This window comes from Daucus carota, chromosome 3, assembly GCF_001625215.2.
Source record: "Daucus carota subsp. sativus chromosome 3, DH1 v3.0, whole genome shotgun sequence".
Lineage (NCBI taxonomy): Eukaryota > Viridiplantae > Streptophyta > Magnoliopsida > Apiales > Apiaceae > Daucus > Daucus carota.
Genome location: NC_030383.2, coordinates 41,550,668 through 41,576,742, shown reverse-complemented (window position 1 = coordinate 41,576,742; position 26,075 = coordinate 41,550,668). Strand labels below are relative to the sequence as shown.

At 36.2% G+C, this 26,075-nt stretch overlaps 2 protein-coding genes and 3 non-coding genes across 5 annotated transcripts; 4 read left to right on the top strand and 1 right to left on the bottom strand.

Moving 5' to 3' along the window:
- Window positions 1-3,962: 3,962 nt before the first annotated feature.
- On the bottom strand, window positions 3,963-4,069 carry LOC135151901 (small nucleolar RNA R71). The gene has a single exon (XR_010290808.1). It is a non-coding gene; the product is annotated as a small nucleolar RNA R71 (small nucleolar RNA).
- Window positions 4,070-4,127: 58 nt separating this feature from the next.
- LOC135151541 (uncharacterized) lies at window positions 4,128-7,472 on the top strand. Its single transcript, XM_064090056.1, has 3 exons — window positions 4,128-4,600; window positions 4,718-6,062; window positions 7,428-7,472. Exons 1-3 carry the CDS (start codon window positions 4,128-4,130, stop codon window positions 7,470-7,472), a joined length of 1,863 nt encoding a protein of 620 aa, XP_063946126.1.
- Window positions 7,473-10,512: 3,040 nt separating this feature from the next.
- LOC108211330 (rRNA 2'-O-methyltransferase fibrillarin 2) lies at window positions 10,513-13,931 on the top strand. Its single transcript, XM_017382895.2, has 7 exons — window positions 10,513-10,754; window positions 10,919-11,199; window positions 11,650-11,745; window positions 11,828-11,905; window positions 12,001-12,177; window positions 13,287-13,355; window positions 13,529-13,931. The coding sequence occupies exons 1-7, from the start codon at window positions 10,739-10,741 to the stop codon at window positions 13,706-13,708; spliced, it is 897 nt and encodes a 298-aa protein (XP_017238384.1). The 5' UTR covers window positions 10,513-10,738; the 3' UTR covers window positions 13,709-13,931.
- Window positions 12,451-12,522, top strand: LOC135151842 (small nucleolar RNA snoR60). Its single transcript, XR_010290753.1, has one exon. It is a non-coding gene; the product is annotated as a small nucleolar RNA snoR60 (small nucleolar RNA).
- Window positions 12,774-12,844, top strand: LOC135151844 (small nucleolar RNA snoR60). The gene has a single exon (XR_010290755.1). It is a non-coding gene; the product is annotated as a small nucleolar RNA snoR60 (small nucleolar RNA).
- Window positions 13,932-26,075: the final 12,144 nt, after the last annotated feature.

The following is a 26,075-nucleotide window of genomic DNA, read 5'->3' as shown; positions in this document are numbered from 1 at the left end:
ATCTTTTTCCCTGTTTGTTGGGAACCTGGCTCTGATACCAATTGTTATTTTACACTAACTATAAGAAAGATTGTAGAAGGGGGGGTTGAATACAATCTTTTACAAATTTAAAAGGATTCAAGAACAATACACTTAAATGCAGCAAACAGAAAAACACCAAGTATTAAAAATATGGGTGGATTGAATGATCCACCCGTGAGATTTTATATAGAAGAATCTGTGGATTGTTTACAATTCACACAGCTGCTGGTTCATCACTCAAACAAGTTCTAGCTCTCAGCTTTTCTCTCAAGTAATTTGACCAAGTTCAACAGATGCTTCCAACTTGGTTATATACTCCAAGTTTTACAAAGTTTTTAACTAGATTACAAAATGCACTCTAATCTAAAAACAATGCTGCACATCTTTGTCTTATGCATGCTTTCTGAGATGTCTTCATCTTTGACCATCATCTTGATTTGATCCAGATTGCATTGCATGAGATAAGTATGTTTCTGCTTCTTCTTTATTTTCCTAATTAGGCTTCCATGTCTATTTTAGTGTAATTCGATCCATGTGATTTTCGATCCATGTGATTTGTCAGACTTGAGCTCTAGTCGTTTTCAACTGCTCTTTGCTTCATCAGTTGAAAGTTCTGGTTACTTTCAACCGCTCTTGACTTCAGTTGAATGTTGCGCTAGTCTCATCAGTTGAATGAATTACAAGCTTCATCAGTTGAATGCTGTTCTAGTCTCATCAGTTGAATTCCTTTGCATCATCAGTTGAATACTTTGTCTTCAGTTGAATGCTTGGTTCTCATCAGTTGAAACATGGTCCAGTCTTCATCAGTTGAATAGTTACATCTCATCAGTTGAATGTCCTTCACTTAGATAAAATTACATGGCATTTGATATTTACAATTAGCCATCCTATTCTACCCATCCGTTGACAATTCCCAAAGATAAGAATTATAACAATTACAACTGAAATTTGATAAAGATACTAAGTAAGACATGTTACAAAATGTTTATGTTATCATCAAAAATTATTGATTCCCTAACAATTCTTTTAGCAAAGCATTGCTTCCAACGCAATGAATCAACAATGTTTATGTGAAAACTGGGTAGTAGAGAAGACCTCTAGGACAGAGTATAATTCAGGGAGAAGATTCTTGACTTGCGTCAACAGAAGGTGCAGCTTTTTCAGGTGGGTTAAACCTGAGTTCGACACGCGCTGCAAGAGTGTGATAAACGAACTCTTAAGGCGATTGAAGATCATTATAGCTCTTATTTTTGCCATGTACACTGCATGCTTGCTAACCTCACATTTCAGATCATTCATATTCTTCTTATGAAATGCATTGACAGCCCATGTTGGGTTCATTCTTAGCTCTATCTCTTAATAATCTGCAATCCACTTAGAGTTGATCTGTTTCTGCTTGAAAGTAGAGGTGCAAGTATGCTTCTTGTTTAGAGTCTTAATTTGATAAATGGTTGTCCCATGCATAGGAGTAGCATAGATCTTCCACATACAAGGTTTTTCACAAACATATTTAACCTTTTTCCCAAAATTCTTACAATTTGTGATTGGTCTCCTCTCAATTATGGCATGCTTCTTAACAGCATGTCTGAACAGAGTGGAATCTCTGAAACACATACCTACCTTGAATGTAGGCTTAATCATGTCAATTTTTCCATTAAAAACATCATAACTGTCTACTTCTTCAACAGTAGAGTTTGCAACTATCCTTTCTTCATCAGAATCTACATACATAGTAGAATGACTAGAAGTAGAATTCTTTTCCTCCTCATCATCAACAGTTTCATCCACCACAATCAACATAAAATTGAGACTGAAAATAAGGATGCATACCAGTGTATTCGGGACTTTCTCATGGACTGTAGATATTATGATCTTCCTTTAGCCTCCTAAACCAACTCATCTTCACAATTTGTTTTGTTCCTGAGATGGTGAGATGCTAGGATTTCGAGAGAAAGGTTGAGCGTAATAAGTGGATTTTATATCCACTTGGAAGCCTTCGTTTTGGCTTAAATCAACGGTCTGGCCTCAAGCTTTTGATGTTTTTGATATGTTTTTAGTGTTGTGTTGTGTAGGTTTCTTGGAAGGAAGATGAAGAGGGGACTCATAGCTTCAAGTGAAAAAAAACGGCGAAGCAATCGGATGCACGAGGAGAAAGTTATGCACGCGGAAGAATTAGGGTGCAAGGCTGCTGTTTTGGCGCGGCCGGCCCAAATGTGGCGCGGCCGCCCCAACTCGCTGCCACTTTGGCGCGCCCGCGCCAACTTTGGCGTGGCCGTCCCACGACCTGAGCGGGAATTTTGGCCCGAATTGCCCGTTTTTGATCCGTTTAAAGGCCCGTTTGCTGGGAAACTTAAAGGAGGACTTAGGGGACTTAAAATATAACCTATAAACATTCTAAGGAGCACGTGACGGCTACGGAGAAGATCGAGATCGAATTTCATAGCTCTTACTTTTGTAATTCTTCGAAGTAGGCGTAACTTTGGATGGTCGTTTCGGATTTGTTTCTTAACTCTTATTCTAGTACTTTGACTTTGTTTTTCCTATTCAGTACCATGTTTACATTCGAACCCATGATGATGAGAAGTTTGATTATGAACTAATCATTGTCATGGGATTTTAGCGGATTTATCGATGAATTTCAGTAGTTAATTTGTCTTATTTATATGTGATGGTTCGATTTCCTCGTATTGGTTGTGCTTATTCGTCTTGGATGCGTAGCTAACATCTAAGATTGCTTGTTAATCTTTATTGAAGCGACAGTGAATATATTGATTTAGAACTTGCCATGCGAGCATAGGTTTCATGTTCGATAACATGACTTGTGATGTGATTTTACCCATCTTGCATCGCCCTATGTAATCTTGATAGATAACTTGCTCTTCAACCGTTATGTTTTCAAATTCTATAGACATATAGGGTCTAAGCATAATTGGTGTCTGTTTACCTTCTATCTTAATTGTGGATGTGTAGCAGTATGGTGCACGTATAACGACAGTTAGCGTGTATCAGTCTCGTGTTATCTGATTAGTTATCAACCATTACAATTGAATAAGGGCATAACTCTGAATGAAGTTGTTAATGAAGCTAGAATCCCATGTTTTTATTCTCATTAGTAAATCCTTATTCTCTTAGTTTATAATTCTTAGTTTCATAATTCGAATCGAATTAGTTAAGTAGATAACCAGAACCCAATTTGATACTTGTCTAAGCATTAAATAATAATCATACATTGGTGCATAAGTGCATATTTCTGAATACACCAGTCTCTGTGGGAACGAACTTGAATTATATTTTATATTACTTGTGACCACGTACACTTGCGTGATTTTGTGCGAACAAGTTTTTGGCGCCGCTGCCGGGGACTCGGTGTTAATTTTAGTTTATGTGCTTGTCATCAGTGGTCGTTAAAGTTCAGTGACTTGGATTTTTTTCTCACTTTAGTTCGTTTGTGTGTGTCAGGTACTTGAGTGACGTGCATGCGAACACGTTCTCAGGCCCGTAAAGAAGCATTAGCAAAAGCAGAAACGATAGTGAGTACTACAATGGGTGATCAACCACCAGTTGCGAATGATACTAAGGCTCTTAAGGCTTTCTCTGAGCCTAAAATCGATGACATTCAGTCGAGCATTGTCAGGCCAGCAATTCTAGCCACCACTTTTGAGATCAAACCGAGCACTATTCGGATGGTACAGAACTCAGTGCAGTTTGGGGGTTCTCCAACAGAGGATCCTAATATGCATATTCGGGATTTCATTGAGATCTGCGACACTTTCAAGTTCAATGGTGTTACCGACGAGGCCATCAAATTGAGGTTGTTCCCATTTTCTTTGAGGGATAAAGCTAAGGGATGGTTGCATTCTCTTCCTGCAGGATCTATTACGACATGGGAGGATCTGGCTCAGAAATTTCTTACTAAGTTCTTCCCTATGGCCAAAACAGCTGCAATCAGGAATGCTATCACTCAATTCTCTCAGCTGTCTGGTGAAACTTTATGTGAAGCGCGGGAACGCTACAAGGAGATGCTTCGAAAGTGCCCACATCATGGGATGCCTGATTGGATGGTGATCAATTGCTTCTATAATGGCTTGGGTCCTCAATCGAGGCCAATGCTCGATGCAGCATCAAGTGGAGCTCTATGGGCTAAGAACTATGATGAGGCTTATGAGTTGATCGAGATGATGGTTGCGAATGAATATCGGAATCCTACTCAGCGTCTTCATCAGGGCAAAGCAGCAGGATTTCTAGATGTTGATGCTACTACAGCCTTGACTGCTCAAATTAAGGCTCTTACTATGAAGATGGATTCTTTGGTAAACTTGGGAATTCAGCAGCCACCTTCAGTTTGTGAGCTTTGTGCGGGTACACATTCCACTGATCAGTGTGCCAAATCTAGCGAGTCAGCTCAGTTTGTGAGCAATTTTCAGCGATCTCAGCAGCCAGCTCCGGCTACTTATCACCCGAATAATCGGAATCATCCCACTTTCAGCTGGAGCAACAATCAGAACTTCATGCCACACCCGCAACATCAATTTCAGCAGCAAGGAGCTAGACCTTTCAACCCTTCTGGTTTTCAACAACAGTTTGCACCGAAGCAGCAATTCCATCCATCCGAATTCCAGCAACAAAATCAAGGTGTGGCTGGACAGTCTTCCAGCGAAAGATCTGAATGGGAAGAGATGAAATTAATGATTAATAGCCAAGCGTTGTCAATCAAGACTTTAGAGAACCAGATTGGACAGATTGCTAACGCGTTGATTAACAGACCACAAGGAACTCTTCCTAGTGATAACGAGGCCAATCCGGGTAGGAAAGAGGTGAAGGAACAGGTACAGGCTGTCACCTTGAGGTCCGGAAGGGTTACGAAGGAGAGAGAGTCAGCAACAGAGCATAACAAGGATGAGAGTGATCAACAGGTTGAAACACCCGTGCTCTCATCTAAGTCTGGTAGTGGAAAAACTTTTGTTGACACTGACAAGAATAAAATCAATGAGGAAGCAAGCAAGGAATCAGCCAAGAAGTCTAGTCCTAAAGCTGATATTGGGGTCAAGCTAGTATATCCACCTCCCCCTTTTCCGAAGAGACTTCAGAAGCATAAGCTAGACAAACAATTCGCTAAATTTCTAGAGGTTTTCAAGAAATTACAAATCAACAAACCTTTTGTGGAGGCTCTAGAACAAATGTCGAGTTATGCTAAATTCATGAAAGGTATTCTATCTCGGAAACTCAAACTTGAGGAATTAGAGACTATGACTTTGACCGAGGAGTGTAGTGCGGTGCTGCAGCAGAAATTACCTCCGAAACTCATGGATCTGGGGAGTTTCACAATACCGTGTACCATTGGACCATTGTCATTCGACAAGTGTTTATGTGACTTGGGAGCTAGCATTAATCTAATGCCATTATCTGTCTTCAAGAAACTTCGGTTACCGGAGCCGAAACCTACAAACATGTACTTACAACTGGCTGATCGGTCCATCACATACCCGAGAGGTATAGTGGAAGACATCTTGGTTAAGGTGGATAAGCTCATCTTCCCTGCTGACTTTGTCATTCTAGACTTTGAGGAGGATAAGAAGATTCCCATCATCTTGGGAAGGTCGTTCTTAGCTACAGGCCAAACTTTGATCGATGTGCAAAAAGGAGAGCTTACAATGCGAGTTCAAGATCAGAGTGTCACCTTTAAGGTGTTCAATGCAATGAAATTTTCAACCGACGAAGAAGAATGCTTTAAGGTGGAGCCACTAGAAGATGTTGAAAATTCTGAGATTGAGCAAAAGCTAAGGCCAAGTACCTTAGAGAGAGTCTTAACAGGGTATTCTGATTTCGAAGATGAAGGAGTAGCTGAGCTTAAAAATTTTCAAGAGCATCTTAAACCATCTATTGAAGAACCTCCAAATCTCAAGCTCAAACTACCACCGGATCTCTTAAGTGATGTGCAGTTTAGAAGGTTGTCACGGCGCATTGATAACATGCATGACATTCACCGCCATTTTGCAAAGGATTTGACTCAGGCTCTTGGGAGTGCTTTTCGAGCCATTGGTGTTGAGGTTGATTGGCCAGTGTTTGGAGATGGCATGGTATATTCACCACCTGATCCTCCACCCGAGGAGGGTGATCCTCCCGACTTCTAGGTACCATCTCTCCTTACTATCACCTTCAATGAGGACATTGAATATTTTAAGTTTGGGGGTGGTAATCTAAGGATTAGTAGTAGTGTGTGTTCATATAGGTTGCATGTTGCATATAGTTAGCATATTATCTCATATAGTTACATATCAGTACGTGTTTTTTTTATATATGCTTTTGTTTAGTAGGTGTTAGTAGTTTCATATAGTTGCATTTGCATGAATCTTGAAGTTGTGTTCCAAGTTGATTTCCTATGATGAGTTTATGTGCATAATTTCTTGGCTAGTAGTCTTGATCGCATGTGATGCCTCGTTACTTGGAAACTGCTTGTGTGAAAATTGTAATTACACTTAAGCTTTAGAGATAAGACTTAGACTAACTTATTTCTTGAGTCCTCGCGTTGAGTCGGGCATAGAGTTTGGAGTATTCCCTTTTTGAACTTAGAGTTTGTAAATATTAAGTTTGGGGGAGTTAAGGGATGAATATGTCTTTCTTAAAATTAAAAAAAAAGAATAAAAAGAATAAAAATTATCAGGTACTCCTTTGAGATCAATGGGTAGAATGTAATGTCATGTGAAAGGGACGATCCATGTACTTACGCTGGTAATAAGTGCAAATGTATTAGAATAAACAAATTCTTGGTGACCTTTCACAACCCTTGATTACTGGAGAATTACTTGATTAAAAAAAAAGAAAAAAAAAATTAGCAAAGTCGAATGGCGGTCGTGACTCACTTACACTGAGAAGCGTCCCTACCTTAGACTTAGCAAGAAAAAGAAAAAAAAGAGAGTAGAAAAATAAGAGAGGCATAAGAATTCTTTAGTGACCCCAAATTGTAGTTGACTCTTTAGTAAAGAAGTGTTTAAACCTGATTCTGATTAACGGCTCATAGTGAGGACTCTGTTGAAGTTTGATAGTCTTTGTTTTGTTTCACTAGAGAGCATACTAGCACACACGAGGCACTTCACACTTGTAGTGGAAGAGAACATGGCTAATATGTGAAAGAGATGAATGCCGAGATTGTTGCATATTCTGAGGATGCTATGTTAACAAGGATTACACTTCATGATTCGAGTAGATGTAGGCATTTAGTTGCATTCATGCATTGCATTAGTAGTAATTGTGTGTGTGTCTATGCTTGAGGACAAGCATCGGTTTAAGTTTGGGGGTGTGATAAGTGGATTTTATATCCACTTGCAAGCCTTCGTTTTGGCTTAAATCGATGGTCTGGCCTCAAGCTTTTGATGTTTTTGATATGTTTTTAGTGTTGTGTTGTGTAGGTTTCTTGGAAGGAGGATGAAGAGGGGACTCATAGCTTCAAGTGAAAAAAAACGGCGAAGCAATCGGATGCACGAGGAGAAAGTTATGCACGCGGAAGCATTAGGGTGCAAGGCTGCTGTTTTGGCGCGGCCGTCCCAACTCGCTGCCACTTTGGCGCGCCCGCCCCAACTTTGGTGCGGCCGCCCCGTTGGCGCGCCCGCCCCAGCTTTGGCGCGGCCGCCCCACGACCTGAGCGGGAATTTTGGCCCGAATTGCCCGTTTTTGATCCGTTTAAAGGCATGTTTGCTGGGAAACTTAAAGGAGGACTTGGGGGACTTAAAATATAACCTAGAAACATTCTAAGGAGCACGTGACGGCTATGGAGAAGATCGAGATCGAATTTCATAGCTCTTACTTTTGTAATTCTTCGAAGTAGGCGTAACTTTGGATGCTCGTTTCGGATTTGTTTCTTAAGTCTTATTCTAGTACTTTGACTTTGTTTTTCCTATTCAGTACCATGTTTACATTCGAACCCATGATGATGATGAGAATTGGTGTCTGTTTACCTTCTATCTTAATTGTGGATGTGTAGCAGTATGGTGCACGTATAACGACAGTTAGCGTGTATCAGTCTCGTGTTATCTGATTAGTTATCAACCATTACAATTGAATAAGGGCATAACTCTGAATGAAGTTGTTAATGAAGCTAGAATCCCATGTTTTTATTCTCACTAGTAAATCCTTATTCTCTTAGTTTATAATTCTTAGTTTCATAATTTGAATCGAATTAGTTAAGTAGATAACCAGAACCCAATTTGATACTTGTCTAAGCATTGAATAATAATCTTACATTGGTGCATAAGTGCATATTTCTGAATACACCAGTCTCTGTGGGAACGAACTTGAATTATATTCTATATTACTTGTGACCACGTACACTTGCGTGATTTTGTGCGAACAGAGCGCTCTTTTTTTTAGAAGGGAAATGATATAAAGATATGAGACCCTACATCTTCTAACGGCGTCTTTTATTTTTTAACGGTTCTAAGGCGGAGCCCCTTTGTTGCTAAAAAAACATTTGTTCGGCCATGCAAATGTCGACTTTTATAATACGGCCAACAACATGCAAATTTACTCTCTTTTTTATTACTTGGCGTCTTAACTTTTACTACACAGGCATATTTAGGACTCATTTGTTAACGAGTGAATGACAGGATCTGAACTAGATCATTCTCTTCTTGTTATCCATGATATTTGTTTTAGGCTTAGAAATCTATATGAGTAAAAAAAACAACTGAACGGCTGCTCCTTCACACCTTAGTTGAATGATTCACAGAAGCATATCGTCTATGTACATTTGCCGAAATTGATTTTAATTTCTTTTAAACAAATTCAATATTAAGGAAAATATTATAGTCAAAATTTAATTTATTAACAATATATATTTAATCATATATACATCATTAATTTCATATAGATATTTTTAAAATTCATAATATTAATATGTATTATAAAATCAATTTTATTAAATCATAGAAATTTTTATTATTAAAAATTCAATTATTTTGAAAATATATTCATTCATGAAATTTTGTCATCTAGAAAATCGATTTTAAATTTAACAAATGAATCATAGTTCAGACATTGGGAAAATAGATTTTTTTTTGCCACCTAACTTATTGTTTATTTAGAAAATTACCATTAAATAAGTTTGAATTTGATTATTAACACTATATTATTCTTTTTAGCATTATTAAAACATAAAGGTAGCCTGCAATATTTTGGTGATCTTATATGTGTCTATATCTTTATATGCAGTACTCCATATGTGCCCTAGGTAGGTTACCTTGGAGGACGAAAGTTTGACATGTATTTTAAGACTCCTAAAAGAATTAGTTTTATACTCCCTCCGTCTCCCGGCGTCATGAACATGGTGGGACTAAATCTTTTAGGAGTCTGAAAATGTGTGTCAAATTGTCGTCCATCAAGATAAACTACCTAAGGGACATATAGAGTACTATATATGAAGATATAGACATATATCAGATCACTATAATATTGCAGTGTACCACTATAATTTAATAATGCTAAAAAATAACATAATGTTAATAATCAAATCTAAACCTAATGTTAGTGACAAAAAATTAAAATCTAAACCTAACATTAGTGACAAAAAGAAAAAAAAAATTATTGTTTAGTGATAAGATTCTAAATACACAGTAAGTTGGATAGCGAAAAAAACTATTTTCCATTCAATCATTCAGAATATTATTCATCCAAGATTCTCATTCATTCAGAAAATATGATTCAGACAAAACAAATGACCTTAGACGCTTTGATTATATAAATTAGATTTCTTAAAAGAAAATTCCTTCTTTCTAATAGGAAAAATCAAAAAATTTATTTATACAAAATAATAAATTTAATTATGTGATGAACACACCTCTGTAGGGATGTACGCGGGCCGGGTTGGCCCGGTTTTGATTTTTTATCGACCCAACCCATTAAATTTGGTTTGCTAATTTTCGAACCCAACCCATTGAAATTAATTTATAACCCAACCCAATTTGTCATACTTCGGGTTGGGTTGGTTTGGGTCGGGTTGACGGGTTACTAACTACTAAATCGTAGTTCTAAAATTGCTACACAACCTATAAATTATAGAGCATTAAAACAAGCTCGGACTTTTAAAGAATAGTAGATTCACTATCGAACTCTCAAAGGCAAGTAGACCAATGGCAAAGGTACAGGGAGGATATTTTAAAGGAAACTCGAGGAAAGATACCAATGTTATAATTCAATTTTATCACACTAATGTTATAATTTCAATTAGGTAGTTATATTTTATATATATACAATTTTGTTAGATATATATATTATATATATAATGTATTTTTATTAAAATACCCTCGGGTTGGGTTGGGTTGGTCAAATAAAATCTAAAACCATGCCTAACCCATTAAAATCGGGTTGGAGCCGATTCAACCCAATTAAAAAATGGTTTAAAATTTTCGGTTTGGTTCGGCCGAAAATAAGACCGGTTTGGATCGGTTTAAACGGTTTGAGCAACCCATGTACACCCCTGCACCTCTGTGTCAAGCCGGCAATTGGAAGCAAAAAGTATTGGGACATTGGGTCATATCAGCGGGCCTCGCGAACCCAAGATGGTTACCGACTTACCGGTGGGGGAAAAAACGAAAAGAAATTAAGAAGCAAAACCCTAAACCCTGATATTAATCCTCCACGCCACGGTATAAAAAAACATAAACCCAGCCCTCTGTCTCTGTAAAACCCTAACGCGAACCCCAAAATCAACTTATCGGCTATCAACATGAGGCCTCCAAGAGGTATGTATCTATAATCACGCTTGATAACTACTCTTATATGCATCTTAATTGTACGTGTTTTGTGTAATTAGAGTGTTTAATCACTTGAATTGTCTATTTTTACAATGTGTGTGCTTCTGAGTGTGTGTTTGTGTTGATTGTGCGTTTGTTCTGTGTAATTACAGGGCGTGGTGGTGCGGGAGGTTTTCGCGGTGGGCGTGGCGATGGAGGAGGCCGAGGGAGAGGCCGTGGTGGCGGTGGGAGAGGTGCAAGTGATAGAGGACGTGGACGTGGTCGAGGTGGGCGTGGTGGACGTGGCGGTGGAATGAAGGGAGGGAGTAAAGTTGTGGTTGAGCCGCATAGACATGAAGGCGTGTTTATTGCTAAGGGGAAGGAAGATGCACTTTGCACTAAGAATCTGGTTCCCGGGGAGGCTGTTTATAATGAGAAGCGGGTTTCTGTTCAGGTATAAATAATCGAAGCATTAATTTTATCAATGTGGATGATGCATTGTGTTTGTTTATGTAGTGTAGTTGTCGCGGTTTTTAGGTTTTTTGTTGGGAGTGTGAAGAATTATATTACTTGTGGGTGTAGTTTAATGATGTCAGAAGGATGGTGCATATGAATATTTTTATATGTAGATATTATTACATTATGTGGCCAAATCTAGTGTTCTTATTATTCTGTATTTTCGCAATGTATGGCTGAATTGATAGTTTAAAGGTTTTAAAAAATTTCTGTTTGAAGATGATGGATAGTGTATGTCTAGAAATGGTGTATCTAAATGCTATTGATTATGTTCTTTTTACAAATGATAGAACGATCATAGTTGTATCAGAACTGACTGCTTTATTTAATATTTTTTCTTAGTGTTCTGTATTGATTTGATAATTTACTATTATTTTTGTTTACGTAGAACGAAGATGGAACCAAGGTTGAATACAGGGTCTGGAATCCATTCAGATCTAAGTTAGCAGCTGCAATTCTTGGAGGGGTGGACAACATCTGGATTGTGAGTGTTTTACTCACTTTTACCTTATGATTGTTTTTAATGAATGTAGCTGCTTTTTAGTTTCCTCACTTTGCGTTTACAGGAACCTGGTGCCAAGGTATTATATCTTGGAGCTGCTTCCGGAACAACCGTCTCTCACGTTTCTGATCTTGTTGGCCCTGTAAGAGCCTTGTTGATAATACTTATTGTTTTGTTTGCTTTCTGCAAATGTTTTGTGCAGATTATACTTAACTTTGATGTTATGCTCCTTTGTAGTCTGGAGTGGTGTATGCTGTTGAATTTTCTCATAGAAGTGGTAGGGATTTGGTTAACATGGCAAAGAAACGAACTAATGTTATACCTATTATTGAGGATGCCAGACATCCTGCCAAGTACCGAATGCTTGTTGGGATGGTAGATGTTATATTTTCTGATGTTGCTCAGCCTGATCAGGTAAACTTTTGGTTCTGATTTAGATTCTTGTTCCTTTTTTGAGTTCACTAATTCTTTTTTAATGTTTGTATTGGGTGATTATAATATAGTGTCGTAACTACCAACTGTATTAATATGGTTTATTATAAATTAATACGTTATATTACTTGGTTAAATTCTTATGTGTGTTTCCATGTTCTTATAGATGCAGCAAAGTTTTTGAGCTTAAATTATAATCTGCTACATTAGCAGTTCTTTTTTATTATTTGTCAAGTTTTCTTGGTGTTTCTAAATGAGCAGATGATGAGCTTACTCGGATTCCCCTTCAGGACTTTCTGGATGATGTAAAACCGAGTTTCTGATGCTTTTCTCCTTTTTGTTTTTTATTCTGTGTTTTTTGGCCAGTTTATATATTGAAACATATTTTGTTCATAACATAACTTTTTTGATGTCTTGTCCCTTTGGTAATCGCTTTTGCCTGCTTTTTTATATTTTGTTACTTTTTGTTCCTTTGCAATTTGACGGATTTGACAAAGTTTACTTGGCTACTGGTTTGATATATAATGGGATTTCCGGTCTGTACAACTACAGTGTTCTGTGCAGTCATTTATTTCAGCAAGCTGATGATGAGTTACTCGGATTCCCCTTCAGGACATCTTGGATGATGCAAACCCGAGTGTCTGATGCATTCTGACTTTTTAATATTCTTTAGTCTGCACTAGTTTACCAAAAAAAAATTCTTTTAATGATTGAAAAAATCCGGAATTGGAGCCTATAAATTCATTATCACTTAAGAAAGGGAATGTTATAATGGCATTCTAATGTGAAGAAGTTTTTTAAAATACCGAAGAAATTATATTAATTTCTTATACGCAAGCATCTCTTAAGAGTTGAAGTTTTCTTTCTCGCCTTAAATTGATGAATGATGAGAAACATAAATCATAACTACCTGCTAAACTACTTAACATGCAGTATTAAGGTAATGTTCAACCTAATTTAATTTCTCCTCTACCCAAAGTCTTAAGGGGGAGATAACTGTTGCTACTTGTGTTCTTGTTTGTAAAGGTTGACCATCCGTTTATCAATTTTATTAACCTTGTTCATTTGTTAATGTTCTCCATTATTTGCAGGCTAGGATTTTGGCTTTAAATGCGACTCACTTCCTGAAAGTTGGAGGTCATTTCGTAATTTCTATCAAGGTACTGTAGTTTTTAAATTCATCCCATCAAGTTTAGGTGTTACTTCTGCATTTGAGCATCTCTTGTTCTTTGCACTTGTATATTTTTAAATATGTCCGTGTACCTTCATGTATATGTTCTTCCCTTACGATGATTACGTGCCTTCATTCTTTTTTTTTTTTATGAATTTACAGGCAAACTGCATTGACTCGACTGTTCCGGCTGAGGCAGTGTTTGCTCAGGAAGTAAAGAAACTACAAGCGGATCAATTTAAGCCATCTGAGCAGGTTACCTTAGAGCCGTTTGAGAGGGACCATGCTTGTGTTGTTGGTGCATACCGTGTGCCTAAGAAGCAGAAGGCTACTGCTGCCTGATAGTGTCACGCAGAGCATGGGAGTCTGGTTGTTTTTTCTTCGTAGTTATAAGGTTTAGGTAGTTAAATGATTTGGTAATGTTGCAGACAGTCACTTATATTTGTTCTATGGAATGCTAGTGCTGGCGAAGAAAACCTTTTACAAGAATTTTTTTGGCTCAAATGTATGTGATGCTGATTGGCATTGCTTTTAATTAGCACCCAGGCATATACTGTTCTCTGCTTGTGCTTTTTGCTAGTTGCTAAAAATAAGGCTTCAATACAGGCAAAGGAAACACTATTTTATTGGTATATTTTGTTGTCTTGTAGAAAAAAAGACTTGCAATTTAGCAGATACTACAATTAGTCCCTTTTTTATTAGGCACAAATGAGGAATGCCATATTCATGTGAAGCAATTTATTTCTGAGAAGTTACATATTAATATATTATATGTATATGTTTATGGTCTTGGAAAATGATTGTTGTATCATACTCATTTGTAGGTGATATTGCGGTCAATGGACTGGCTTGATGTAAAATGTAGGAATTGAGTATCTTACGGAGTTATGTTTGGCTACGAAAGTTAAGCCTTAATGCTAATTTTTATTATTTATAAAAATGTATATTTTTATAATTTTTTTGAATATGAATATTAAAAAGGTGTCTAAAATTATTATATGGGAAAAAAAATAAGAACGTATTTCAGAAAAAAAATATAATTTCATAGAATTATCTTTTTTCAGAAAAAAAATAATTTATTTTTGAAAAATAAATTTAACCAAGGACTAAGCATCTCTTCACTTTTTTTTTTGAAACAAAAATGTTAATCTAATAATAAAAGGCATTGTTGTTTTGTTGATTGTTCACTGTCTGTCGGGTACTTGCAAGTTGATATTTAACGACGCGCATAATTGATTTGTGAAATCATATATGCAATAAGTTGAAATCATATATGAAATGTGAAGTTAGATTTGTATGGGAGAAGAATGTTAGTAGTAATTAACTTTTGCAACATGTTACCGTGCTACTCTATACTTGAGGGTCTTGAGGTCAATACCTACCCCCTCCCTCATAATTGTTGCAATTTTGGTACTCCCTCTAGTCCTTATTATAAGTCACCAAAACTTTTTGCACACACTTTTAGGTGCTTTGACCACACACTTAAAATTATTTTTTTTAAAATTTTCTTTTTCTAAATTAAAATATATATCAAATATTTTAATTCAGAAAAAGAAAAATTTAAAAAACATAATTTTAAGTAGGTGGTCAAAGGACTTAAAATTGTGTGCAAAAAGTCTTGATGCCTTATAATAAGGATCAGGGAGTATCAATAATTCGGATTTATATAACGAAATACAGTAATCAAACATATTTTGAATTGTCACTCAAAATATTCATAAAGAATATTTGGGTACTAGGTAGTGGTTGTATTTAATAAAAACGAACATCTTGTATAAGAGTAGCGAGATCAGTTGGACTAGTGTGACTCCAAATTTGGCTATCAGGACAAGTGATTCAGTTGTATTCTTGAAAAGGCTTCAAAGACTGGAGGTCATTATTTTGCTTGCAACATTTACCCAGCCAAAATTGTATTTTAGCCGATCGTAATACCAACACTAAAATCTTGATTAATTAATAATTTATAATAAATTATTAGTTAGAATATAATTATTTATCCAATACATGATGATACACATATTTATTTTCATATAATTAATAATCTTGATAAATAAATAAAATTTAACGATACCGACATTAATTTATAATTTTTATGAAATTCATGGTGCCTTCCATAACATTAATATACATTATCAAATCAATGAGTCATTAAGTCAATAAATTCCCATGGAAGCTTGAACATTCACATGTTTGGCTATGATGCTACTCGTTAGTATAATAGTAGAGGTCGTTGTTTTTGTAAGATTAGCTCTGTTGACCTCTCTTTCTGTCCCGTGACCTAATATGTTTATAGCTGTTTATACTATAAATTTTTCTTCATATGAGTTGCTGAATATAAAGAGTCAATGATTCGACGTTTTCACCTCCTTGTTTACGGGTCTTTTAATTATTCCACCTGCATTGTAAAAATATATTCCCTCAGTTTTATCAGATTTTTTGTAAGGTTCTTATAAGTATTAGTTTTATAATTTTTTTATTTTGTTTTTTTGAATAAAAATTTGACGTGTAAACTTTTGTTCAAAAATATTTTAAAAAAACGTTATGAAACAAGACTTTATAGATGACTCAAAATGAGTGCAGTAAAAAACCTGTCAGGACAGATGGAGTATATAAATATAACATCATAAGTTATTTCTTTAAACAAAATTTTCGAATAAAAATTCAAATAATAAATTTTATTTAGAAAAATTTTAAAATAACTCCTAAAATTATATTTAATTATAATTTTAAAATATGTGCTCGAATCCTCGGCACGGAAAAACTGAACATCATGCTCGGCCAAGACCGCCAAAAGGAACGACCTGGTTTTGATTTTTGAGCGAAATACTTCGAAATTATTAGTGCCTGTAGTTGAATAGTACTACATTATAAAATACTCACCTAACGATCCTACAAAGTTTGTATAATGCTTGGTTGTGGCTCTCATGTGCCACAAATTTATTTGCATGGGTGCTTGACTGCTTGTTACAATTTCAAGAGAAATGTCGGTTTATGTTGCATCTTTTGTGTGCCACTTAAATTTGACATCTTTGGAATGTCAAAACTACAGAGGCCGAGGATGAGAGTTAAGTGATTTTATTTTTAGAGTACAGGTTTGTTTAAAAATACATGAGAAAAAAGTGTTGTTAAAAAATATAAGTTATAAAGAATATATTTTAACAATTTCTATCATATTTGTATATCTTGATATGATATAAAATTAATAAAATTTTATATTTATAATTATTACAACTTTACCCAAAAATTAAAAAGCATCTTCTTTCATGAATATGAGAGATCCGATTTCCTTAAAAGTTTTCAAAAAACTCTTGTACATTAAGATGTTTGTGAATTTGACAAATAATTTTTGGGTTTTTTTCATAAACACCAAACTCTAAACGTTTTTTTTGCAAAAATACTACAACTTTCTAAAACAAATTATAAAAATATTATATTTTAGAAAATATTTGTAAAAATATGGAGGTTGCATATGCAACGATATCTGCAACTGCTAGCAACTACATATAGAACCACAAATGCAATTTTGAAAAAATCTTTTGATACATTTAGTTGCACAATAAGTTGCAATTAGTTGCAAATGACTAAAAATGACTGCCTCTACGGGACTGATAACAATAACACATAAACAACTATGAAATCAAGTATAAAATCAACCATACTTGAAACTTGAACACCTGCGGCTCGTCACCATCACCAGCCCACACTCCACCTTTGATTAGCTTTGATCCGCTCAAAACCAACACAATACAATCAATCACACAGTCCACCCCCATATATCACAACACCACTCTCACCTCTTTCGAATTATCCTCACAAACAATTACTCTCCTCAACCCAGAACCATCTTTCATAGTCTGCTTTCCGGCAATTTTAATGTCGAAAAACGCCAAGGGAGAGAGAAAGTATGTGAGAGGGAAATTAACTTAGAAATGGCCATGTTATAAATGAAAGAGATGAGAGAAAGGGAGAGAGTGAGAAAGCAACGATGAAAATCGTATATCCTCAAGTTTTGAGTTTTGTTTTGAAAAATGTCGTAAGTTTGCAATGTTTCTCACAGTACAGTATTGTTGCAATTAGTATTAGTATACCAAAAGGTGGGTATATTTCATAAATACCCATAATTTTTTACCTCGTTTTCGATAAAAATACTGTTATTGTCAGTATTTTCAGTAATTTTTATCTGAATTAAATATCGTTATAAAAAATAATTTAATTTTCAGTAATTTTTATCTGAATTAAATACGGACCAAACGCTGTGCCCTACTAGTGAGTAGTGACTTCTATGTTCATACTTCATACCCCGGTGCTTTATATATTGCACCAGTTGTATTTATATCTTGCTTTCAGAACATTATATAAAGACCGGTGGACATTTAAAAGCGACTATGACAATTATTCTTATAAACTCCTCACCATCAAATCTTTCCCCTTTAATTTTTTAATCTTGTGATCTGGCTGGGACTCTGGACCATGCCCACACATTCTTGGTCATCGAGTTCGCATACTAGGAAAATACGCAGAGGTAGTCTTTTATATTCATTTTTCAAGCAAGAAAGCGGTGGAATTATTCAAATATCGTGTCAAGTCTATATGAAAATTTTGAAATTAGTAGGTGACTCGATTTATTTCTTAATTTCAGTCGTCTATTCTACATGTAATATAGTAAGATATGTCGAATCATCTCAAAAACTTAATAAATCAATTTATTTGATCCAAATTATATTATTTATTCATATTATATAATCAACATTAAAATATTCAAATTTTGTATGGCCTATATATTCGATGTTTGTGAAATTACACACCTAGAGGGGGGTGAATAGGTGTTATGGCTAATATGACCGATTTTTAATGTTACCGAATAGTTATACTGTCACAGACAGCTTGCTGTTAATTTCAGAGTAAACAGTCAGCTAGCTAACAATGCAGATGCAATGCAAAACAGATATAATCAGTAAGCTAGCAACACAGAGAATTTTAGCCAGGTTCGACCCCTAACCCTAATGGTCTACGTCCTGGTCCCCTACCAACTGGTAAGAGATTATATTATTAATCAATAATGTTAACGATTACAATGATTCAATAATATAACTCCCTTTATCCCTTGTTCCTGTTATCAGCTTGCTGAAACCCCTGAACCACGAACCAAAAGCTCTCCAAGACCTATACTTCCCAAGTATACTCTTCTAGCCAACTAGTCCCCTTGTTCCCTTGTTTCACAAGCTCGATACACAGCAACAAACCTTTACACTTTGAACAATACAATGTGTGAGTGTAATACAACCGAAACTATGAACTCAATATAGATATATATTCAAATATAAGTACTAGAGCTCAAGTAAAGATTTTGCAATGAAAGTGTGTTGTATTTCAGAAGCTTGAAGTGTGTTCTCCTTAAAGAAAACGGCAACCACACTCAAGTATATATACACAAAGATCCAACGGTCAATTTGCTAACAAATTCCAACGATCTTGTTCCAACCGAACTCACGTATAATTTGTTCTCAATTTGAACGTTTAAACTTGTGAAGATTACTGAGTAAAAAGCGTAGAAACGTTGTGAAGATATCTCAGTAAAACGTTTATATAAAAACCATAATTTGAAATCAAATAGGAGTAGTTTTAGATAAGATCGAGTATGAGATAAAAACTCCTATAAGTTAGGAAATCGTTTTTGTTTGAAATTCTGATTTAAAACTGAGCTCTAATATTTATATAAGTCATATATAAATATTAAAGTCCTTACAAATCGATTCCTAATAAATCTCCTTGCTTTTCGACTTCAATCCTTATCCATTTGTTATTCTGTTCACGCTGTGAGCTTACTGATAAGCCTGAATGATAACCTGTAAGCTTGCTGACAGTTGAACATAATACTGAAACTTATCAAGCTGTTAGCACATGCATATATCACTTTGATAGCTCGCTAACAAGTACTAGTTTTATGCTATTAGCTTGCTGGCAGTGTGATCATCAAAACCTTGAGAGTATCAGTTTGGTATTTTATTTTATTATAAAAATTGAATGAATAAGAAATAGTAGATCATATTTTACATCTACCAGATATTCGAAGAATCTCATTAATAAATATTAGATTTAATATTTATTTTATATATATTAAATCAAAACTACGACATATTTATTATTTAAATATTAACACATATTTACAAACATTTATCAAAAATATAAATAAAATATTAAAAAAATCAAAATCAACAGTGTCATTATTCCTGTAAATTTTATTTTATTCGAATTGGGGAAATATGTTAGAGAATTATCACCGTAAATTATTTGGTTGTGAGCCCTACGCATGTTGTGATGCACAAGAAATCTAACATCTATAAATATCCTTTTTTTTTTTTGACAAAAAGGAATCAATTTATTAATCAAAAGCCATACGGCATCTACAAATATAATCGAAATTGGACGGACGCTGAATTATATCGCTGTTGAATACTTCTTTCTTGGATAGGCAACTAAACAATTTGAAGATGATTTGAATATATGTACTCGTTTTCACCTGATTGGCTTTCACCAAACTGTTCTGAACAATCGACCATAACTGCGATTCCATAATAACCTTCAGACCTGAATCAAACACATGAAAATCATGCCGATCTATAACCTCGGTCATGGAGAACATTAAAACACACCAAACCAAAACCAACTCTCACAGGAGAGACTAACAAAACCCAAATAAATTGGGAACTTATTGAAGGGAAAACAAGATTTCAAAAAAAAAACAAAAAAAGAAAAGAAATCGGGGCTTTCCACCAGTGAAAACCGATGGAAGCCCCTCAAAAATCTTTAATGGAAGCTAGGGTTTGAGAGGGAGAGAGAGCCGGGGAGAGTTTTTTTTTCATCTATCTATAAATATCCTATTCTTTTGTTTTCAAATATTTAATATTTAATTTTTTAACACATACTTTTAATTATATCGTATAGGTATATAAATATGTTTAAGAACTTATTTAGTGAATTAAAGTGTAATTAAATATTTTTATTTAGATTTTTTTTTTGGAAACTAATAATTTTATATATACGATTAATATTTTTATAATTCCGTGTTAAAAAATCAACCGCCAAATAGAAGAAACAATGAAAATTATTATACTCAGAAGGCAAAACGTTTAACACTTTATTGAATTTGAACTGCCTTGCATTATCTCTTAAGACCTAACAAAACAACATACGGGTCAACTATCACATCTAAAACTCGCAAAAATCCCACGATTAAATGTTATAGCTGGAAATAGAATGGATATGGATCCAAAAATGTAGCTTTAGTTTTTTCCTTAATAGAGTTTGTTGGGTATTCTGTAGTGTTGCGTGGGTATTTTGTTATGACTTTGTAATTTGTATACCTATCGATGAATTTGAAGTTTATGGCTTGCTTCTCGGCACGAATAATATAGGGTTTTTCACAATATAATTATCAAATTAACCATTTATTTTATTCAAATGTATAAATATATTAGTTCCTTAGAAAAAAATGACTAATATTCAATGATGAATTTGACTAATATTACACGTAGGATCAATACATATATACTCCCTCCACTACTATCCACTACTATATTATACGTTTTGTTATTTTACAAAATATTAAGAAGTGGAGTTGTGATTTTTCCTCAAAAAAGTGGAGTTATGATTTGCTCTCATCTACTTTCTCTATGTAATCTTTCCAACAAAATTACTTCCCTCCATCAAAAATTCTATTCCTTCCATAAAATTAAAATTTTTGTTCTAAATTTTGTTTTGATTGTATTTCCCTTTCTATATAATGAAGGATAAATATATTTATGAGTTAAAATCTTTTTCTCTCTCGATAAGGAACAAAGATTATACTTTTGATCTAAATATTTCTCGTGAAGAAGCTCCTCAAGAACAAAATAATTTCTTTTCTTTTTTGAAACCTTTTATGCATACATCTACCCATTTTACATTTATGTGTGTTTCGAAGTATTATATATGATTTGTTTCATATATTAGACTTCTAAATAAAAATTATAAGATTATTATTTTAAACACAATTTTTCACTCAGATAGATATAAGTTTTAATATTTGAAGTGTATTTAATTATTTTTTAGTATTAGATTTTTCTCTTTTTTTCATATGTCTCAGGTGAAAATGATGTTTTAGAAGAAGATATTCCGTCATACACAATATAGGAAGAAGATTTTGTTGCCGATGAAGATATTGGTCATTTTTTATTTTTCTAAATTTTGGAAGTAGGTAAATATTTATATATATATATATATATATATATATATATATATATATATATATAGGGGAGGGTTCTGATACAAACTTACAAACTTACAAACTTTTTTTGTTCAACACATATATAACTTGAGTTCAACATTTTTTAAGATATTTTGTTGAACATCGATTAAAATTGTGTTGGAGAAGTACATAAACTAATTTTTTAATGTAAAAACTAAGTTAAACTATTATATAACCAATATTTATATTTCTAGACCCTACCCAAACCCCAGAGGTATAGTTTAAGCATCTCTATAAATGATTTCAACACAATGATAACTAATGTTCTACACCCAACGTTGAACCCCAGTTACAAATGTGTTGAATGCACGATTTATTTATGCGTTATTTTTATAATTGTGACGTTTTTTCAATAATTTTGAATATAAATACTTTCTATAACTAAGGATTAACAGGTTGGGAGAATAAAAAAAATTCAAAAAAAAAGTTTGTAAGTTTGTAACTTAAAAAAGTTTTTATTTGATCCTATCCCTATATATATATATATATATATATATATATATATATATATATATATATATATATATATAGGGATAGGATCAAATAAAAACTTTTCTAAGTTACAAACTTACAAACTTCTTTTTATTCTCCCATCGTGTTAATCTTTATTTATAGAAAGTATTAATGTTGAAAATTCTTGAAAAAACATCACAATTTTAAAAAATAACGCATAAATAAATCGCGCATTCAACACATTTGTAACTGGGGTTCAACATTGGGTGTAGAATACTAATTATCATTACGTTGAATATATCTATAAAGATACTTAAACTATACCTCTGGGGTTTGGGTGGGGTTTAGAAACATAAATATAAGTTATATAATACGTTCAACTTAATTCTTACATTCAAAAATTAGTTTATGTACTTTTCCAACACAATTTTAATCGATGTTCAACAAAATATGTTAAAAAAATGTTGAACTCAAATTATATATGTGTTGTGAGAGGAATTGGTACAACACCCCCAGAACCGTATAGCACAATTATAGGGATATCTATTACAACTACGAAAATCACGGATAGCTCTTAGGGGCTACCGTTAACATAAACTAAGAAAACAAATGAGAAACAAGTGTGTTTAAGGGCTGAGCTTGCAAAGAACCAAACAACGAGGCCGGAATTATGGAATTCCGTCCTGCAATTGCCCGGACATATCTGTCACAAAGGTTACACGTGCCTCTCTTTAGAGTGTAGAACTCGTGAAAAATGATTCTCGTCCCTTTGCAAGGTGCCTACATACCCTATATTTATAGGGATCAAGCCCATGTAGTTCTCGATTTAGGACTCTGAAGAGATAAGCTCTTATCCCCTCTAGTTTAGGATAAAACAGCCTTCTTTCAGTAGTTATCCAGCGGTATCCCACTCCAAGTAGGTCACTTGAAGCCTTCATCTTGCACAATTATCCGAATATTCTTGAATTATCTTCCCCGATTGTAATTATCTCCATAATGCACGTATTTATCTCTTAATTCGTAGATAAATAATAGCTGATACACTCCCAATATGTCTCCACTTCGTCCTCCTAGAAACAAGGAAGAAGAGTCCTGTTTGAAGTCTGCCTGCCACTCTGCCCAGGCGGCGGAAGCCCTGCCAGCGGCATCTCCTAGCTGCGGCCCCATAACTGCAAGCCAGGACGCACTTAGCGGTAACCCCTAGCAGCGGTAACCCCTAAAGCGCCTTCAGGTGCAACCCCATTCTGATGGCAGCCTTCATTAAGTTTCCAATGTAAGTCCGTACACCTTCTTACACACCTTCAATGATCCACTCAGCCATGGTGAAGCCCATTATTCTTAACCAAACGACTCCAATAAGCCCAAGTGAAGCCCAAATAACATGATGGGCTATAAAATAAGCCCAGGGAGATTTTATGGCACAACAACTACCCCCCGGTTCCTTGAAGTATTAAATACGAGAGGAACCTAAGAACGGTAACCCTCAATCATCCAGCTGCAAGCCCTTAAATTATGTCAGAAATCAATCGTAAATTATTTCTAAGCTTACGTGGGCGTAGCCCGGTGCAAGAAACAAGAAATAATTCAGACATGATTTCCTCACATAATTATAAAACCAATTATATTAATTCGGTACAACCACCACAAGCCTTGAATATTTATCCCGAAATAATAAAAATTATTTTCCAAAAATATGTCCAAGCTTCCACAATTTTATTCCAACTTTCTAGCTTCCCGCGTATGCCATGTCAGTTTGTGATAAGGCTGATCCCAATTATCCAGGGGTTTAATTCGAATTCAAATTAATTTAAAACCCAACTGAACTCCTAATAATGCGGCTAGTTGTAGAGTTCCAGCTAAACTCTCCCTCTTCACCTGCCTAGCCTCTCCTCGGGAAGCCGTGCATCATCAAGGCTATCTTCACGCCTTTCCAATCCAATCGTGCCACCTGGCGCGTGTGTCTCCCACTTACCACTACTATAAATTCATGCCTCCGAAGCCTTGTTTTACTTTTTACTTTTAACTCTCACATCTTCACTCTCCCACTTCTCACACTCGAAGCATCCCAGGCGCAGAGCTACTTCGTTTTTCCGGCGTTCTCTTCGGCTTTTCTTCTACTTCCGACCAAAGGTATGTTTCTTGACCTCCGGCTTTCCTTTTCATTACATTCATCCATGTTTGTGGCTAAACGCTTGTATGATCCATGCCTGTTTGTCTCTTCTCTGCTTTCCAATTGCTCACCTCGGTATGCGCGCACACACCCACATTTGTCCATCTGAGGCTACTTCAGTAGATTAAACCGCCAATATGCTCTGCATGCCAGTATAGTTAAATATGTACACTCGTTCTCTGAATGCACACACACCACATGCTTTGATTTGGCCCTGATTATGTTATGTGTATCCCGTGACCTGACTGCCACTCTCGGCGTTGCTGTGACGCCTTGTCGATTCGTAGCCCCAATTTCGATTTTAGGCCATAAACCCTAGGTTCCCAATCAGCCTCCAGAGGAAACCCCTCTTTTGCGATCGAAATCCCTTTGTGTGTCTTTATCTGCCTTGGATGTTTTATTGTGTGATTTGCTGCGTTGTACTTGCTTAGATTGTAGCCTAGGGTAATTATTGGATGTTGACTGTTGTGGTTGGGGTTAGGATCAGGATCAGGCTTCCCGCTCTGGGTCCCTTGTCAGGCTTCCCGGAGAAGACGAACCGTCCTCCGCGGCCTGTGCCACTTCCTGTGAGGGACGTAGCCCTCTTACACTTCAGGGCTCCAACTGAAGCCTTTTCATTCCTCCTTCACACCCGTAGGGCTCCACCCTTGCAGCCTAGTCTTCCGCAAACCCTTTCTCCTTCTCCCTTTTTGTTTTTCTTTCTCTCGACCGCTCCTCATCTTGCTGTGTCCTTTCGTTAACCCATCCTTTCCTATTGTAGATGTCTCAAGGATCCATGTCCTCACACTCTTCTCAGTCTGCCACCAGCAAGGCTCCCGTTGTTGCAGTTGACACGGGATCCTCTTTTAGCCAGGACCTTCAACCTGCCCGGCCCAGCTTAGGGGTTAGCTCCAGGACCCGCTCCAGGCGCAATTTGGTGGTGAAGGAGCTCAACTGGACAACCTCTGAGTCCAGTAAGGCGGATGGGACCTCGGGCCTCCCGCTGGACCCTGCTGCTGAAGCCCTCGAGGGGAGCCCCGAGGAGGCTGAGCGGGAGGCTGAGGCTTCCGTGGAGGTGATCGAGCCTCCAGCTGTAGTCCTGGCTTGCGAGCATATGGACTCCATCATGACCCCTGTTCGGCTGCAGTCCCTATTGGAGTCCTGCAACCCTGGCTGCACCTTGGGGATCCCGAAGCCAGGAGAGAGGTGTCACCGCTTTGACACCCTCAAGCCAGGCACTGGCTACCCCAAAGCCGTGCTTTCCGCCCAGTTCTTCAGGCTGGGTTTGTCTCTTCCCCTCCATCCTTTCATCCTGGAGGTCTTGGACTTCTATGAGGTCTCCCCCATGCAGCTCACCCCCAACTCCTACCGCATGGCGGTCTGCCTCTACATCCTCTATGACATCCACCATGGGGTGAGGATGTCTGCTTTGGAGTTAGGCTGGTTCTTCCAGCTGAAACTTACTGGCAGGACCCCAGGGTTCTTCTACCTCACTGCCTGGAACACCCACCACAAGAAGGGCATCAAGGGCAACCGCCAGTCGATGTCGGACTGGCAGAAGCTCTTCCTTTACTGCTATGACTGCCCAGTCTACAGGAAGGACTTCAATCTCTCCCCCAGTAAGCCAGCTTTTCCTTAATCCATTGTCCAGTTTAGCCCTTTAGGGTCCCCGTTTAGTTTCCTTATGCTTGTATTTGTTGTAGACATGCCAGTGCAGACTCCTCTGGCGGGAGAGTCCCTTGAGAGGGCCAAGCATGTGTTGGGGCTATCCACCGGGCTAGGTGATGGCTCCAGCCTGCTTACTCCAGAAAATCTGGAGA

Coding starts and splice junctions, on each gene's coding strand:
- LOC135151541 (XM_064090056.1), top strand. CDS start 4,128: ATGCTCGATGCAGCATCAAGTGGAGCTCTATGGGCTAAGAACTATGAT. Junction 4,601..4,717: donor CCTTCTGGTTTTCAACAACA/GTTTGCACCGAA, acceptor AATGATTAATAG/CCAAGCGTTGTCAATCAAGA. Junction 6,063..7,427: donor GTGCTTTTCGAGCCATTGGT/GTTGAGGTTGAT, acceptor TGTGTTGTGTAG/GTTTCTTGGAAGGAGGATGA.
- LOC108211330 (XM_017382895.2), top strand. Junction 11,200..11,649: donor AGAAGCGGGTTTCTGTTCAG/GTATAAATAATC, acceptor TTGTTTACGTAG/AACGAAGATGGAACCAAGGT. Junction 11,746..11,827: donor GGGTGGACAACATCTGGATT/GTGAGTGTTTTA, acceptor TTGCGTTTACAG/GAACCTGGTGCCAAGGTATT.